Below are 19,166 nucleotides of genomic sequence, written 5' to 3' on the forward strand. Positions count from 1 at the left end.
GTTATTTTTAAAATATAAATCTTGAAATAAGATTATATAACGTTAAAGCAACATAACTTGCTTACATGAAGAAATTTTAATTGAATCAAGAAGAATATATTCTCGTTATTCAATAATAATTGTTATAATTCAAGAGAGAGAAAATATCATATAGAAAACAATAATATTTTCAAATCGAGAATCAGAATTTCTTTAAATAAAAATTAAGTTTTTGTTTTATCGTACCGTTTTATTGAAACAAGTTATGCATATTTTTAAATTATTTTATTAAAATTAAGCGTCTATCTCATACGTGGTCCCACCATAAAATAGACGCGCTATTCGTAAGGGGTAAACGATCAGCTCCTATATTCTATAATTCGTTTATATGCAGTCGGTATGTGTTTATAACGACAGTTGCGCCAACATTTTATATAGTAAAAAAGCTGCGTAACTGTAGTTATGAACACGTAACGACCTAACGACTGCATAACTAATTTCATTATACACTTTGCAGTAAGCCGTTACTTAAGTTTTAAGTCTTAAGCCGTAAGAAATTGGCCAGTCATATTTGAACATGAGAACAATTTTTTTTTATATGTGCACATAAAGATACAGACGTACCCGTTACAGTTGTCGTTCACATAAAAATTCGAAATCATACGTATATTTATAAATGAATCGATTGGAGTAGCAAGAAAAGCAAAGTTTATAATAAATCTTACAAGACTTAATACATTCTTATATCTATTGAATCTAATTATTTGTTTAATAGACTATATCTTATTAAAGACTCAATTTTCACTCTTTAAAGTGACATCCCATTCTGAATGAAAGAATTTAGAGAGTATAAAGATTTGTAAAATAACGGGCGTATTTATCAAACGTTCGAGACTGTTAACTGTTCCGCCTTCATTACATGCTCAACGAGTATCAGCACAACCGTGCAAGTAGTTGATCGCCTACGTGTAAAAATAAGTTATCCGCTCCAGAAATCTGCATTGTTATTTATATTGTTATTTGTATCTACAAGAATCCTCGACTAAAAAAAGGAGATGAGATAGGAATTATATACAAAGATTATCGTATATATTAACAGATATAGAGAAAATTGATAAATATAGAAGAAGGTATAGGCAATTTTAGTAAAGATCTTGTCATCGTTTAGGACACTGCGATTTCGTTGCCTTTGTACATCTGAATATATTTCAATGGATTTCGGTTCTGGCCGTCTCTAGTCGTTTGCGTGCCATTCACTTACTTGTTGCATATTCACTAGGCACGCTTCTGTTGAAATAATAATAATGAATATGGTGACCATATTTTCTTAGAGAAAATGGAAGACAAACCTGAAAATTGTAGCACTTTATTACTAAATATGTTCAAACTAGTTTGTTACTGTCAGAAGTCTAAGCATTAATTTCCGAAATCTTTTCGCGCGATATATTTGAGATAATTTCCAAGTAAAGCACAAGTCATCATAATAGTAAAAATGATGTCAAAATATCTACAAATTTGATTATTAAAATTCACTTCAATGTTATTTTGATGTCATTATCAATTTGTCGCTTTATTTTTAATATTGCTATTGCATAAAATTGAATTTGTCGATAGTTCCGTAAAAAATCGCTCGATAGCATATTATAGGTAGAGGTATGGGAATCAAGCATTTGTAAAGTGAAATCGAATCGAATGGAATCAATTACAATGTATTCGGAAACCAATCAAATCGAATCTAAAATCTTTACGCCGAATCGAGTTAAATCTAATCCTTTTGATTCGAAAACGAATCGAATTTGAATCAAATTTTGACACACTGTCATCAGCTAAAAAAAGTCAATTAGATTTTTCCAGATCGAAATCTAATTTGTCTATCGCGTCGTTTCTTGCCACACGTAACGCGTTGATGCATCTTGTATGTAACAGGTCATACAGGGAATAGTTGCGTATAAATGAAGCAAATAAAATAGGCGAGTGATTAGAACCACCAATGATTCGATATTTCGAATTAATTGGGTTTCGAATTTCTCAGATTCGAAAAAAATCGAATGAAATCCATTGTAATTCGATTTGAATTCGAACGAATTCGCACATCAGTACATTAGGTATTCATATGCTAATTAGAAAGGAATTTAAATATTATTAATATAAAAAACAAAATTGGATATTTAAAAAATATATATATTAAAATTATAAATCCAAATAAACTAGCTGAAATAAAGGATCCTTTAAAATAAAGGTTTACTATCACTGCAATGACGGATTATCCAAATAATTGTTTTGCAATAAACTCTATATACATATCTGCTTCGAAAGCACATGTAAAAGTATATAAAATCCTAATAAAAAACCATCAATAGTATCCAAATGTTAATGAACAAACGCTGTTTTTAAACAAATAAACTCTAAAGACCCCGCACTGAAGTCGATTTCTGATGAATTTGAATATAACAGAAGCTATAAGTATTTCTTTTGGACTCATATTGACTACATATATAATAAATTTTTCTTTAAATGTATATTTTGAGAAACAAAAATTACTGAAATTTTATTCAACATTTTTGTTACACTTTATATAGGTATCTGTGATTCCATTTCTCTTCGCGGATAAATTCATAAATCCTGCCTGCAGAATAAACAGTGCAATATATATGACGGAACATCATTCGTAACTTGGACAATTTGAAAAAAAAGGTTCTTCTTATTCTAACTTATTAATGTATCTTTAAAAATTGATTAGTTTGAAGGTATGTTTAATTTAAAAGAAGGAGAAAGTGTTGTTTTCTCTTATCGTTGTATAGACTTATAATAAGTATTAAATGCAAGCAACAGTAAGTTTATAAAAAAAATTAAGAAAAAAAAGAAAAGCTACGAATTTGTTGTCGTCTTAAATGTAGTTTTTCGTAAATATATATACTTAAATAAAAGGTATGACATACTATCCACTGAGTAGGAATTGGTGAATTACAAGTAAATAATGCGAAATGATATATGAATAACGTACAAAAGTTCTACATTCCTAAAGTTCTACATTCCTAAAAATTTAGCATATAAAATTTCCTCTAATTGATTTCCGTGGATTTGCTTGGACTGTAAGGAATAGACTCCTCGTCCTCGTCGATTTTCCGCAACCGTTGCAGTTCTGCTTGCCGCGTCCTGAAATATATCATAGTGTTTTAGTCGCTATCATATACAAGATTCACCTCGGAATTGACAGCGAAGTCTTCGATACCTTGCTAAGATCTCCTCATTTTCCCGTTGTTCCTTGCGGCTCTTGAGAGCTCGATATCCGACGCAAATGATTATCAACAGAATGGGGATCAGGCAAGCCAGCACTATGCCGCTAGTAATGCCCGCTTGACGAGAGCTATATTCCTGCTTACCTGCGGTGTGCATAATGAAGTACATAATACATTACAATACATGAACGTATAAGAAAAAGATAATCAAATAATCGCGAAAATTTTTGAATTTAAATGGAAACAATTTACGTTTTGTGCTCGCCATCAAAAGGACACAAATAATGGTAGAATTTTATGATAAGCCATAGGACAGAATAACGTACTATTTTTCTGATATAATACAATCAAAGAAATTTTGTATGTAGATGTATGTGATAACTGATAATATATACTTAATAGAAGAAAAATTTTACTTTTAAATGGAATACATGAAAATGATAAATCAACATGCTATTATTTTCGTATGTTTAACTTAAATAATTTCTTTCTATTAGAAAAAGAGAAAAGAAAGAGATTATCTCAAAATATAACATATCTAAGATTACTTAAGCCAGTTACCGTAAAACTTCATGAAATATTTCGCGCTACAAAATACTAAAATTTATAAGTTTCTAATTGTAATCAATTCTAAGTAGCATTACCTATTGTTATTAAATGAATTTTTCGTGATAATACATTAAATAAAATATTTAAATAAAAGTAGGAGAGGGCAAAGAAATATATTGTGACAAGAAAAAAAATCATAACTCTCTGGTAGAAATTTCCATTCCATTCGAATGCTGTTCTAATGCTGTGTTATATAATGTAAATCATGCTTTTTTAGGTAACTCATTCTGTGCATGCATGTGGAATAGAAATTTCTCGTCATTTTGTTTAATGATGTATAAAATTTTATTAAGATTCTTTTACAATACGTGAACACAGGTATGTGTGATTAAATTGTAATAAAATACATAAATAGTAAATACTATCGTTGCAATTGTATAAACTGATGATACAATTAAATAGTTACTATTGCATTCAACCATTGCTTAGAACCACGTAATCTAATCTCTTGTATTAGCTAATTATCGCTATACACACACATATATATATATATATATATATATAGGTGATTTAATAAGTATATTTTGAATACAGTTAATACTGTATTTCTATTCCACAGCAAGAACAGTACAGATATATAGTATTTCTATTATTTACAAAACTACACAGTAAATGGCATCGAACGATAACGGAAATGATATGTTTGGAAAATATCATCTAAATCTTCTAAAGAGAAAGAAATTATCAATAGTTGTTTTTATACTAGATTTTTATCAGTCGCGCGTCAAATTAGTTTTCGATCGATATATAGATATGTTGTCACAGATTAATATAAAGAGCGAAAGTGGCTCGTATTATATATATAAAATTAAAAAGGTTAAAATTAAACGAATAAAAATAGATGTCAAATTAATAAAACTTGTGTATTTAATGAACTCGAACGTTTCGGCTTAACAAAGCCCTCTTCAGCCGCAATAAACATTCAACCAGTCGAATATAATAAAAATAGAATAAAAAAAGTTTTCATGTAAAACATGATGTTGTAGAAATATACAACATATAGCTGAAAAAAATTTTTGTCTGTTTTAATTATAGTCGATTGGTTGAGATGTTTGTAACGTCTAAAGAGGGCTTTATTAAGCCGAAACGTTCCACTTAATTTCGTTAAATACACATGTTTTACTGATTTGACATATATTATTATTCGATTTAACTTTGGCCTTTTAACTTTTACAGATATATGTATTACTTTTTCATGTGCGTACAACAGACATTCTTACATGTGTGCGTGCAAGATGTATGTTATTTGAAATTGGAATCAAGATATAATACAATGTATTGTCATGGTCTGATACACACACATATATTGATACAAAATGATGCGTGGAAATAAAGCAATTTTTCTGAATAGAATATATCATTTTTACTGCAACTATATTTATGTACTACTAATACTTTCTACCACCAACCACTACAAACCAAGATTAAAGTGTAGATTTACACTTTAATCTTGGTTTAACTTACTTTTCATCTTTTTCTAATTCCAAGAATTAGAATTAAAGAATAAATTAAACTAGAGACTAAAGTTAATCTATATATTGATAGAAATGAAAAGTTTTTTTTCAGTATATTGCATATTTCTACGATATAAGAGATAAATATCATTTAAACGTCGCTCTCTTTTGAAGGGCTTCCTGTTTTTCTAATCGAGTCCGTGCCCGAATCTGACCCTGTGGGTGAGATAGGGTCCTTCAGATCCCATTCTTTATCCTCGAAGTCAATGTCCGGTCTATTGGGTAAGGGTTCATGGGTGCGGTACACTCTGTCGTAACTACGGCGCTTTCTATTGCCGCTATTAGTCTCAATTGTGCTAGTGTCGCTAATTGGAGTAATGGCCCTATCGTCGTACGACTTTAACGGCGTGTTCTGTTTCAACGTGGATTCATTGTCGATAGCAGAATCGCGCTCGGAATAACGCCAAGATTTCATCGAACCTCCCCGCGATTGATTCCTTCTCATATAAATAAAGCCACCGACGATGCAGGCCACCACGGGTATTAACACGGCGGAAATAATGCCCATTACGGTCCACGCTGTACGCTGAACGTACTCGATTTGACCTATATTTATATTATAACAAGCGTATCAATTGTAGCACGAGAATGGAGGAAATATATTAATTTGAAAATCACGTCGGAGGAAATAGGAAAAGCAGGGTTGGTAAAAAACAAATGTTTTTTTTAGAATAAAACATACTATGTTTCTTCTTAAATATGTTTTTAATGCTCCAAATATGTTTTAAACAGTACTATAAAAAAATATATTTAAAACATATTAAAAACATCAACTATGAATGTTTTAAATTGTTTAAAACACGTTTAAAACATGTTTTTTTATCAATCCTGACTGGAAAAGAGATCACATTGAGAGATATCAGAGAAATAAAGGAGAAGAGGAGAGCTACGAAAATCGTTCAACAGGATTGTTTGTTAGCAATTCTATGAATTTAACTTCGGCAAAAACAAGTTCTGATTGATTAATTACTGTAAGATCAAACTCAAATTAACTTTTACAATTTAACAAATTGATAGAATTTGAATTTTGTCTCGAATTAATCGGTCTGATAAATGCGCTACCGTTAAATATTTTCTTTACAATATACCTTATTGCATTCCTTATTCTTATACCTTGTTTATGATCATTTAGCAAGTACAGTGAGATTGCGGTGAGAAACTGATACTTTAAATAATGACGCAAGCATACTTACGAAGGCATTCCGTGTATCCGTATTCCGGAATGTTCCATCGTCCTTCCGGTGTGCACACTCGACGTTGATCACCAATTAGTATGAAATCTTGGTTGCATTCGAAACTCACTTTCGTTCCCGGGACAAATAGGAAATTGCTCTTACGTCCGAATCGTGGTGTTTCCAGTATACCGCAGGATACAACTTGAAAATAAAAAATATATACACAGAGAGAATTTTTTCTTAGAGTTTACCCTGAAAATAAAGTCATGGGACAACAATATATTTTCAAGAATTCTTTTTAGTATAAATCTTTCTCATTCATTAATAAAACTACAATAAAGTATAAAATAAGTTTGATTAATTTTACTAAAGTACATGATAAAAATCTTTAAAATATTGTATTGTACCACAACTACCATATTTTCGGGGTAAATTTTAAAACAAAATTCTCTCCGTGTACGTTTATAATGCAAGGGTATAACAAACAATGTTTTTAATATGTTTAAATATTTAATTCAAGTTTAGAAATAGTAATTGTTTCGGGTTTACTTACTTTCTTTATTGTTTAACGCTCGGATTTGAGTATAGGTATCGTAATAATTTCGGGTAAAATGCGCTAAATCTCGATTCAACGTCATAACGTAATCATACTGACACTGATATGAATCGCCGCACAGATCAATCGCACGGTTTATATCGTACGACCTATTCGCTAGGAGTATTTCTGATGGATATTTTCGAAATTCCGGCTTGAATGTGCGATTAGCATAATAGCTTGCCGTTCTACCAAACTCCCTGTGAAATAAAGCCGCTCCTAACAGTTTGTTCTCTTCGCCTTCTAACATCCAATTTATTGCAAAATCTGTATGAATACTCTCTGAATGATTTACACTGTTGATTGGAACTTGATATCCCTGCGGACTTGTCAAATCGTCTAGGGGATCGAAATTCCAAATACCAAAAAGTCCCCTGGTTTTATTCTATAATGAAAAATAATATTTAATAAACATAGATTTATAGTAATTAATAGCCTATTTTTTTTAGCTGAAGTTCTTGCACAGTTTATCTTTCTTCTTTTTCTCTCCACGTTAGAGAAAAAAAGAAAAAAATTAATATAATATAAGAAGTTCAGCTAAAAAACAAGTTTTTTGATACTTATATTTTATGTAAATTTTACTGTATATTTATATGTATGTTAGTTTCAATCCTTGTACTATGTAATAAAAAAAATCATTGTCTTCTTACCACATATGTCCACGGTAAATACGTTCGAGCGCATAAGAATCCTTCGTTCTCAACGACTTCTACACCAGCACCAGTGTCGAGCATAATAATAACCTCGCTCTGATTTAAAATATACGTAGGAGTATAAACGACGACCCCGGAGAAATGTTGAAATCTTAAGGCTGGTCTATCGAAGTATATTCTTTGACCATCTGCGAAGACATCAAGCCGATATCGCCATTGCGCATACTTGGGTCTCAAACGAACTTCGATGGTAGCGGAATTATTACCCCTCACTGCAAGACATATAAAGCATTAATTATTATCGCATTATTATTAATATAATATTAGACGACTAATATTAGCGATATTAAATGAAGGCCGAAAGATCACTTTAACCCTCCAAAGATCCTGATGTCAAAATCTGTAACACATCACTTACTAACGCTGCAATGGGTCTATGAGATCCAGTTAATTAATTATATTATGTTAATTAAACAGTATTAATTAATTTTAAGAAACTATATATATAAAATAACGTAACTAGTGTAAAAAATGCGTGCGTGTGTGTGAATACTAAATTTATTTTAATATAATATAGTTTACGTTTTTAGAACATTGCAGTTTATTTTAATAGCAATAATTTAAATTTGCAGATACAATACAAAAAATATGATTGAATGAAGTCAAATTATAAATCCACTGTCAGCTTCAAAGGGTTAAGAAAGCAATTTAAACCTGGAAATCAATTAAGTTGCTAACAGAACGTCAGAAAATTTTCATGTAGAAGAACAGCAGAAACTCACCTACTACCGAGGTAAGATGTGTTGCCATTACGTCACCATGGATATTCTTCGGCATTTGTTCAAATCTACCTTGTACGTCGAGTTTATCTCTGATATCATTCACTCGTAACAGAACAAACTCGCCTTTACCATTGAAGGTGTATTCCACGCCGTCGAACGTGACGAAGTGAGGATCACCGAATACCACTGACACCCCCGGCGATTGATAAGCAATGCAATCCTGCGACGGTCTTCTTTCAAATCGGAATGTCTCGCAACCGACAGCCTGTTCTTCTTGCCAGAGACAACACGCATACATAGGCACTACATCGTGCCACCATTGCGAGAGAGTCGGGACCTTGTTAGCCTCATTCCACGGGAAGAAGCCCAAATTGTGAGATCGATGCGGTCGCGATCCCCATTGCTGATCATAAGACAGCATGAGAAAACCGTTTTTATCGTAACAACATTGTTGCTCCGAACCGTCCAAACTAAAATAGCAGGAGTAAGCAATGTATCAAGAGTTTATATTTTAAGCTGTTGTATAAGATAGTGTTTTATTGTGATTTATAAATAAATGGTTCATTCGAGAAATCGATATTAATTGCCATATCGTTAATAAAAATGACACAAATAAAAAATTAACGTTTTTAAGATAATTAAAAGAAATCGATCTATTAAGACTAATATATTTTTGTGGAAAAACAATACTTACGTAACTTCTTATTCACTTATATGAAAAAGCGTCACAACTCTGATAAGGGATGAAATTTGCGCTATGTTAAAATTGCAGTGCTCGAATTTTAAGAACTCATAACATAGATTTAAGGAATATAACACTATAATTGAAAGTATAACATGAGAGGAAAGTAAAATTATAAAAATTGCATATTTACTCTACCATAATTAAAACGTTCTAAACCAGAATGTTAAAAATGCTCTATTGACAAGTTGCTTAAGATGTGTCACTTTTATCATGCTTTTATCGCAGCGATATGTGTGTGAATTATGCGTGAGTAAGAAAGAGATACTGTCTCTGCCAAACGAAAGATTACTTACTTGGGCGCACCTGTCCTCACACAGTGAGTCGCACGTTGATTATAATAGCAATCTATATTTGAGTCTTTGTCACAATTGTAATCTGGAAGGAAGCGACCTTTGTCGTACAAAGCGTGATCTAGGATGCAAGGGCAAAGCGCCACTTCGGCGGCGAAGTTTTTGAGATATCGATCATGCATAATCCATTTGTCACAGATTTTCGCAGCCCATCGTGACCCATATTGCTGTTCCCATTGAGGCGCGAAATACCAACCGAGCGGAATCGGCCTGCTCCATAAGCTCCTATATAAGATTAAATCTTTAGACGCGATCTCAAACGAACCATCAGAATATAAATATTTTATCTTGATGAACCTACGGTGTTATCGATAGTCCGGAGTACAATTGCGGTTCGGTTAAATTGATTTGAATAAAGCCAAACACCATGTCCGTATGATATGGATTGTACTCGTTGTTGTATTTGGCTGGTTTGATGACATAATTACCAATATTGGTCTGCGATCTCTAAAATGTATATAACAACTTAATTTACCACTATTTTACTCTTTCACCATTTTGAATTGTCTCGTACAAACCTCCAAAACCGTTATGTACTCAAACTCGGGTGTGGTCTTGGTCTCTCTGTATCCCCATAAGGATATCTGTATTCCTGCTCCTAAGTTGGTGGTTAAATTATACGCGTTCCAAGTGATTTTTATTTCCTCTGGTTTCTTCAAATGAACAGCTTCCTTATCAGTAAAGAAAATCCTCTCCGTTGCCGTTGCTGGGGTTTCTATGAACGAAAGTTTTACGCTATTTTATTGCGGATAATAGAAACGCTTTATATTACTTCTTTATCGCACATAATTAATGTAGTCGAAGAAACATGTATACACACTTTAAAAAATATGGGGTATGTATTTAACATCATAAATCTTAAATATATTTATTCTCACCGTTGATATAAACACTAACATGGTATGAATTTAACATCATGGACTTAAACCACCATAATGTTAAATTCACATCATATTAGTGTTTATATCAACACGGTAAATTATACATATATTTAAAGTATAATCATGATTTAAAAATTCATATCTATATTTTTATATATAACACCAACATAAATGATATGGTATTTAATGTCATTAAATGTACATCATGTTGGTGTTTATATGGTGAGAATTGTATGAATATCGCATAATGTGAAATTTACATACGTATTTTTTAGAATGCATAGAAATGATTGTGATGTAAGAAAGAGAGAGAGAGAGAGAGATCTTACCGACGAAATATTTTCCTTTCCAATCGTAAGTGCCACTATCGATGGAGATATAAAAACGTATGTAGCCTTCGTACTTCAAGAACGGTTGTACGCAAATCGCGCGATTCCTGTCTACTACCGTGCCCATCACTACTTCGTTCTCGAAACGGCACTTGATCTTTTGACTCTCGTTGAAACACGGACCGGTGATGTTGACGACGGTACCTCCTAACATGTTTCCGGATTCCGGGGCGAAAACCAGCGGCAGATGAGCTCCAGCTGTACATCATCGCGCAGTGAAAATCGTCATTCTTTAATTAATAATTATTAAAAACAATTGCTCTTTTACCAATATCTTTATTACAGGTGCCCAGCATTATTTTCTCATCTATCCTAAAAATGTGGCGTCCTGGAAAACCATTGGCCCAGCCACGGCTTGTTAAATCACGGATCGTGGTCGCCTGAGAATAAGGCTTATACTCGTAGCTTTGAGTACCGTTTCCAGCATTAAATCCCACCTATGATGAATGAGTTTTGCAAGTAAATTTATGTTTTATCAGATGGATCTTTACTCTTTCGAAATAATTCTTATTTCGCACTGCTAGAATATTACTTTCCCAAACAACACACAAGTCTAGAAAACGTTTTTATAATGTCTTTCAGATATTTTTTTAATAAATATGTATATGTCTCAAACGTATGATGTTTTATGATATCTTTACTGACTTGATAATTAACTTGGGTCGCGTAAAATTGAAGTAAAATATAATATCATGTAAAACTTATCCTTATTCCGCGATTGCTTACAAATGCAGCGACTCCATTTTCTCCTTGTGTTGTATCACCGCCCGCTTCGGTATGACTCGTCCATTTAATGTTAAGGTAATTAAAGATAACATAAGTGAAGACTTCATCGGTAGCCAAAACCAGTTGAAATGTGTTAGTTGTATGAAGAGACAGGTCGATACCACCCGTGAAGGACATATTTTTCCACGTTGCAATAAAAGCGTGTTTGGGCACGAATGAATCGGCACCGACAACACCCTCACGAATGTCCCACATGACACGCTCTCGTATCTCTACACCGAACTGATCGGTCCTCGATTGCAAATCCCTCTCGAGCCTAAGGAACACAATTATTTTTCATAAATCTTTTCGACTTTTTCAGAAATCCACGTATGAAGTAATAAAAATTTTCAGAATGATGCGGTAATTTTTAAACTTTATATCCATACCTAAAATACACTCCCGGTTTCCTACGATCGATATCGTTTTCTCTTAACATTCCTATACGACATTTACTGAAGAAAATGCCGATGAAAGCAGGGTCATTCTTTTTAGGCCAATCTTTAATGGGGAAAACAAGAGGGTATGTAAGGTGCTCCGGTGGATCGCTAAACTCCAAGTATCCATTAACAGTTAACTAAAACGTTACACGTCATTTAATTATATTTAGCAGAGAACAAATTTTTATTTATCTCTTTTTCAATAACTCTGTATACGGATGACAAACATCCGGCAGAAATAAAGACCGAAACGTAAATAATATAAGGAGAGAGTTTTTAGAGAAGCATAAACGAAGCTTTTAGGAAACAAAAATTGAGACAATGAAACGTGAAAGAAATGTTTTTTTTTCATTGTCTCAATTTTCAGCTTCTATAGAAACTTCGATTATGCTTCTATCACTGTCCTCTAACTCGACTTACGTTTCAATTTTATTTTTGCCAATGGATACCGACGTTGGAATATTCGTTTGATGAATTTTTTAGATTAACGTATGCAGATATTAAGTATTTATGTTATTAGAAATTATATAAATAATTATAAAAGTGGTCGTACTCTTGTATAGTTGAATCTAAAACCGAAGAAAGGCAAGTGGAAATTCAAGTTTTTATGAATCTGCAGATTTGTTGCCTGTAGAGCTGATTGGTAATCGCCCTTATCATCGGTACCACCTTTATCGAAGTACCAATACATGAATTCAGATCGAATTTTTTCCAATCTATCTCTTGGTAATTCATAATACGGTGGATTGTCATCCGGACGAGGCGCGTATCTATTAGCGTCAGGTGAATCCGAATCTGTAAGTATGGACCGAAAAAAGGGATCCGTCACTTATTGCACAATATTAAATAATATTTATTGAACAATTATTGTAAATGTTTTTATTCAAACAATTAAGAACATCATTATGCAATTTCTTATATCATTATAATGTTAAGAATAAATATAACCAATGCGTTTGATTAACAATCAATCTTTAATTAAATCATTAATTCATACGAGTTTATGACTTATCAAAATGGCTCATTTGATCCAATGAATCATTCCCGATTCACATTAAAGTGAGTAACTGATAAACACACCGTATGATAAGCAATGATATGGATTTTCTTTTATAGTGCGCGAGGTAAAAAGTACATAGGAACTTGAGAATACGTTAGACTCGCGTCAGATTATTTTAAATGACCGTTTCAGAAATAGAGCAATTCAGGAAAAATGCGAAAAGTCGTTTCAAAACAGAAATTGATAGAAAATTGATTCCGCAACTATTGTTGCTTAATACTATACTGATTGCGAAACGATGGTCACACCCACTGATAACGGATTACTTACCGTATCTTACATATCTTCCATTCTTTTCGTTCGCTGTTCTACCGGAAGTTATTTGAACGGTGGGCAAATCCACCCCGGATTCGCCTTTTGCTGCAAAAGCATTTTCAACTTCCGTCAAAACTTGCACCGAACTTTCTACGTCGTCTTTCTTTTCAACGGGAGCTAAATCTTTCTCCTCCACAGCCAGATCTTCGGCCTCCAGAGGAACCTCCTTCGTTTGCGATGGTAAATCGACGTTCTCCTTCGTAATAAGATTTTCATTCGACTCAGGTAAATTCAATCCAAATGCACTTTCGAACGTCTCACTTTCATTTTGCGCGATAATACTACGTGGTGTTAATGAGAGAAGACAGACGAGAAGAAAGATCCATTTTAATAATGCGAAAATGCAATCATACGCACAACGAGACTGAACTCGGATTCGAGTAACAGGTCGCGATAACAGTTACTGATATCATCGGTTCTAATATGATAACATTATCTCTTTACTACAGATGGGTGCGTAGAACGAACGGGAAAATAAGGACCGGTACGTTCTACTTACAAGAAGGGCGTTGCCACTTACGAAAAAATGTTTCGCCGATAGAATGAAGTTAAATTGTTTACAACTTGTTGTCGTAAATAGATTGAAATTCATCATTTTAAAGGCAAATTATTTATTCAATTTTTGCAACTGTCATATTTACAAAGCAGATATTTTTAGTACGATTAGTTCGAAAATGTACTAAAATCTTTTTATTCTTTCTTGCATTCTTGAGGACGACAGGTTTTACAATAAAACACGTGCAGTATATAAGCAAATATTATATATGAAGGCTACTTCATCTTTAAAGTCGTATTACTTTTTTTACATTAACGCATCACTTACGGTATCCGTTATATGCATAATAAAAATGTATGATGCTCTTATATTAATATATTTTATATATTCAACTTAAAATCGCGGACAGCCTACAAACGGTGTACTTCCCTCCATTGCAGTTTTTTAAAATGTATATACGAATTTTTCGCGTTTAAAATGTGTATCGCGCTACAAATGCATCATAGAATAAATATACATATTAACAGTAATAGATACGTCTGCATAGTATAGGGTGCATTAATAATGTTCGACGAGTTCATATTCAACGATTCAATATTTTTTTACAACAAGAGAGAGAAACACATCTTTTCATTATTAATCGTATTATTCATATACGATAATGAGATGTATATCTGCTTAATGTTTGTAACAAGTTGCAAAAAAATCGGTTATTCACGAAATATTCCTGTAAATGTCGAACACATCGAACATTACTAATACATTTAGCTGTAAATTATGTTTGGTTTGGGTATGTGTGTTAAGCAATTTTCTCGTTTTCTTTATGCATCATTCGAGTAGTTATGTATGTAAGGATCTTAAAAGTAGGGGAAATTATGGAATTTTTGTACTGCGACGGTATCTTATATCAATATTGTCCAAATGTTTACAAAAAATTATATTACATTTTTTATGCTGTTCAATGTTGTAAATCTTTTCAATTGATGGTACGTATCACAGAAGAAATCTATAAAAGTCACAGAAAGAATTCAAAAGAATTAAAAAAAGGAGAGAGATCTTAAAGAGACACGTCTAAATTGTTTTTCGCGAATGGAACCTACAGCAATGATGTCAATATAATATTGCGGATATGAACCATACACTTCATCATTAAGTGAAAAGACTTTTTTATAACATTTTATTTGTAATGAAATAATCTCTCTGTTACGGTTGATTCTTTCTTTAACATTACGACGTCGAGGCATTATCTCCATTACTGTCCATATATCCGCCAGATCCGTTCATGACAAATGACGTTCCCAAACCATATAGATGTCCACAATACTTTGCATCATCAATATTATCTTCGAAAAACATCTAAAATAAAAGTCGAAAGCAAATTAGAACTTCACGTATAAACCTAGACATGATCAAAATTGAGACATAAAACGTTTTTAAACATCTTATATCCAGATTTTGACTCGCATGCTGTCTAAAAAAAGTAATATATATATTATTTTTATAATTTTATTTGATAAATTGTATATTATTAAATTAAATTTGGTAATTTAATTTAGCCGTTTTTATTAAAGTTTATACTGCATTAGCAATTTAATTTTACTTACTTCTCGCATCTTAAAAAAGACCATTCCAGTAAGAAGGGAATCGGAGCCGGCTTGATGCTGAGGACCTACTCTTTGAATTTCCAGCTGTTCTGCTACTTCTTGTAAACCGCCTTTCAAGTTCTTGCACGATTTCATTAAGTACTATGTAATATAAAAATAAGACGTTTTTTATATTTCGTTTATTCTTAATTAAATTTTATTTCTTTTTAAACAAAACAACTCACTTTTACATCATATATCGTCGGAAAGTATATCCTAAGAAGTTCGAAAAATTCACTTTCTTCCTGTGGCAATTTTTGATCCGTCAGGAGTTTCAGTAAGTAACCAAAATCGTAGCCAGAATGAAAGGATAGCCATTTTATGTCATCAACAAGAACAATTCCTGATGTCATTAATAGCTCAGCAAATTCTAAAGGATCGATGCCCTCCTCTTCATGTTTTTTGAACTGTATACCACTATTTTGTAGCATATCTATACTATCCTGTGCATACATGTCTTCACTAATAACAAGAAAATGTACACATCTTATCATCGGAATTATTTTAAAAAAAGTTAAAAAAAACTTTGAATATAATTATCTTAAACTTAAGAATTAGAGATATTAATGTTAGTAACATACACTTACTGTAAGTTGAATTTAAAATTAAATTGCCATGTTGTATAGCTACCGCCCGGCGTATTCCCCGATTCGTCAAGGAATGTGAGACCAAGTTGAATTATTCGTAGAAGATCTACATTGCAACGTAAGAGCTGGTATTGATAGTCGGCATTGGTTCTGAATTCTCCTGTTCCAAATAAAAAACTTGTAATTTGCACATGTTTCCGGAAATTACATTTCCGTTGAATATTCCATGGAACTTCTATTTAAAAAAATATGCATTCTTACCAATAGGCCTAGCTACAACACCTGGAAATTCTGTATCCATTGCGATATACTGATATTGTTGTACGACTTGACGAATTGTACGAAACTCCTCTTCTAGATTATGTCCCCATACATCTCTGATTCCACATTCTTCATTACTGGGCATATTCCCTCCTCCCTTTTGCTGCCCTATTTGGTTGGTCCCACCTAAAAGTTTTTCACAATAAAATAATATCATTAAATATTAAATATTGTATATAGAAATAATAAAAGTATTCAATGCTTCTTTTTTTATTCCTTAATTAACTAATTGTTAGTATAATATCTGACAAAATATATAGAATGTACCCATTCAGTTTTACAGACTGCTATCATAAGACTTGAGTACCAGGAACATGAAAGTGAAATTTTTATAATAAAAGTCTCTTTAATGAAAGTTCATAGAATTAAATATTCATACAATATTCATATTTATACAGAATTATAAATGCACATCCTCCAAAAATGGCTTCTTTATTTGTAATATAATTACATATTTAATTCTCAATCAATGGTAAATTTTTTAAACGCTAAATCGGTTGTATGAACTGTAGCTTCAAACAGATATGTATTCTTCACAAATTTTGCAAAAAGACACATCTTCTCTGGTACTGACAGTACGAATGCATGTTTTTCAATAGTTTCACATATACTAACGCAATGTCACGCGAGACTTCTGTCCTTTATTGCATCTATATTTTCATCCACTTGGAACTCGTTCTTTATCTACTTTGCTTCCATATTCCTGTAATGCGTATGTCTTTCGATTATCAACTGGATATATGAAGATTTCACTTTCAATGTTCCTGATCCAGTATACATAACTCTTAATCTATAAAGTGTTACCCAGTATCACCGCAAAGATCATATATACAATTACTACTTTTCTGTACGTTGCAAATAGAGATGAAATGTTCATCGTACACACCGGTAGCTGAAGGCATATTCCTGCATTCACCGGGGCTACACTTGTCTTCAAATTCCTTCTGTCACGGTCTTTCCTTCTTCATATCACTGGAAATTTGTGAATAATCGATGAAACAACCTCTTAAGTAACGCCTGCAAACTGTTAGTGACCAAGAGAAACTTGAAATGTCATCTGCATCGTATGGGGATACTACGTATCATCAGTAACAACAGCTAGCACTGGACCCTCAGTCACTGTTGCAGGCAAGACAGGTTATGGATCGCGGGTAAACAACAACAGTTCATCACAGTGGACGTTGCGCAAGGGTGAAACGCGGGCCAACGCGAGAACACGGGTGAACACGCGAGAAAACCGTGGGAGAACAACGCGGGACAGCACAACTCGTTATTTGTTAAATAAGTTTACTGGGGAACCGAGGGGGGTTATGTGCCCCCGGAGTAAGCAGAGAACGTCATCCACGAGGTGCACGGACGGCACCGCGCGGCAATCCGTACCTTGCAATATGATATATTCCTGGTCAGCAATGTCTGAGCGCAAAACGATTTAATCGAGGCTGCACCCACAATCTTGCCGTGTCAAATCATGAACGGTTCAAACGACTTCTTTACCTCACGAACTCAGTACGCGCGACGGGCGCTTTGATCGCTGGTATCAGAAAGAAACTTGAGAGAGGCCATCTCAACGTTTTATGCAGAACCGTAAAAATCACTCATACACTAGCGCCAGTACATCTATGATTTAGGAACTACGTAGCTATGTATCAATAAATATGTATAGTGCGAGTTCGTGATAAATCGCACAGTGCTAAAGTCCATTTTATTCCGACGTCGCGTATAATATATAAAAAAAAACTGAACGTCTCGTTTTCCATTTCATTTATATTTTATACACAAATGAGCATAATGATTATATTATCAAAATTTAATATCTATAATAATAAATAGAATTCAATGAAGTTGTAATGCTATAATATTTTGATTTGAAAAAAGTGATAATACGTATATTTTTATATTTGCGCAGTGTGTTTAAAATAGTTTAAATGATTCAAAATTTATACTTAAAATTATTTTTTTCTTTTTTTTTCTTTCTAAAATTTGAATTGAAATACAAATGTGTACCCATACAGCATAGAATTTATAGCAATATCGCTGCAAAATCTCTGCAATACTGCTGCAACATGCAATGTGTTGCTGCAACTTATGTGCAACTTTGTGCTGTAGGGGTAAACAAGTTTTTTCGGTAAACCTGCAATGTAAGCATTTAATTTTTCATTATTAACTTAAAACTTTGCTGTGTATTTTTTAAAAGATTGTTAGCGTATATAAGTTCGATCTTTCTTTCGTACATTGTTTACGATCCCCGGTAAAAAATTTTTCATGCATGAATATATATAAATATGTATAAACATACATAACATACATAAATATTCATAAATTTATGTAATTATGTATGAGATATGTCCATACATGTTTATACATTCTCCTTTAGTTTGTAAAATTACTTTTTAGTGTACTAAAAATAATAATAATAATGAGAAAACATCAAAAATAATTAAAAGGAAAATTTTCACGTTGTTTGTTTTAGAAAAAATCAAGTTTGGAAAAATGTAAAAGAATTGCTCATAATATACAGTTGTATGTAAAATTATACATAGTTATGTATGAGCAAATATTTTTACATTTTTCCAAACTTGATTTTTTCTAAAACAAACAATGCGAAAATAACCCCATTAACTGTTTTTG

The 19,166-nt window shown here is 32.6% G+C and overlaps 2 protein-coding genes across 2 annotated transcripts; both read right to left on the minus strand.

Moving 5' to 3' along the window:
- Positions 1 to 2,863: 2,863 nt before the first annotated feature.
- On the minus strand, positions 2,864 to 14,422 carry mesh (sushi domain containing 2 mesh). Its single transcript, XM_018449221.1, has 16 exons — positions 14,402 to 14,422; positions 13,447 to 13,855; positions 12,670 to 12,911; positions 12,066 to 12,253; positions 11,638 to 11,953; positions 11,180 to 11,348; positions 10,852 to 11,109; positions 10,160 to 10,356; positions 9,943 to 10,088; positions 9,585 to 9,866; positions 8,547 to 9,016; positions 7,762 to 8,036; positions 7,070 to 7,496; positions 6,535 to 6,717; positions 3,212 to 3,362; positions 2,864 to 3,135 (listed from the first exon to the last, which is right to left on the minus strand). Exons 1-16 carry the CDS (start codon positions 14,420 to 14,422, stop codon positions 3,042 to 3,044), a joined length of 3,828 nt encoding a protein of 1,275 aa, XP_018304723.1. The 3' UTR covers positions 2,864 to 3,041.
- Pop2 (CCR4-NOT transcription complex subunit Pop2) lies at positions 14,192 to 18,093 on the minus strand. The gene is made up of 7 exons (XM_018449223.1): positions 17,919 to 18,093; positions 17,425 to 17,510; positions 16,479 to 16,664; positions 16,218 to 16,377; positions 15,816 to 16,092; positions 15,592 to 15,732; positions 14,192 to 15,343 (listed from the first exon to the last, which is right to left on the minus strand). Exons 2-7 carry the CDS (start codon positions 17,438 to 17,440, stop codon positions 15,215 to 15,217), a joined length of 909 nt encoding a protein of 302 aa, XP_018304725.1. The 5' UTR covers positions 17,441 to 17,510; positions 17,919 to 18,093; the 3' UTR covers positions 14,192 to 15,214.
- Between the last annotated feature and the right edge of the window lie 1,073 nt (positions 18,094 to 19,166).

Source organism: Mycetomoellerius zeteki, unplaced genomic scaffold (assembly GCF_001594055.1).
Source record: "Mycetomoellerius zeteki isolate Tzet28-1 unplaced genomic scaffold, Tzet1.0 scaffold238, whole genome shotgun sequence".
Classification (NCBI taxonomy): Eukaryota; Metazoa; Arthropoda; class Insecta; order Hymenoptera; family Formicidae; genus Mycetomoellerius; species Mycetomoellerius zeteki.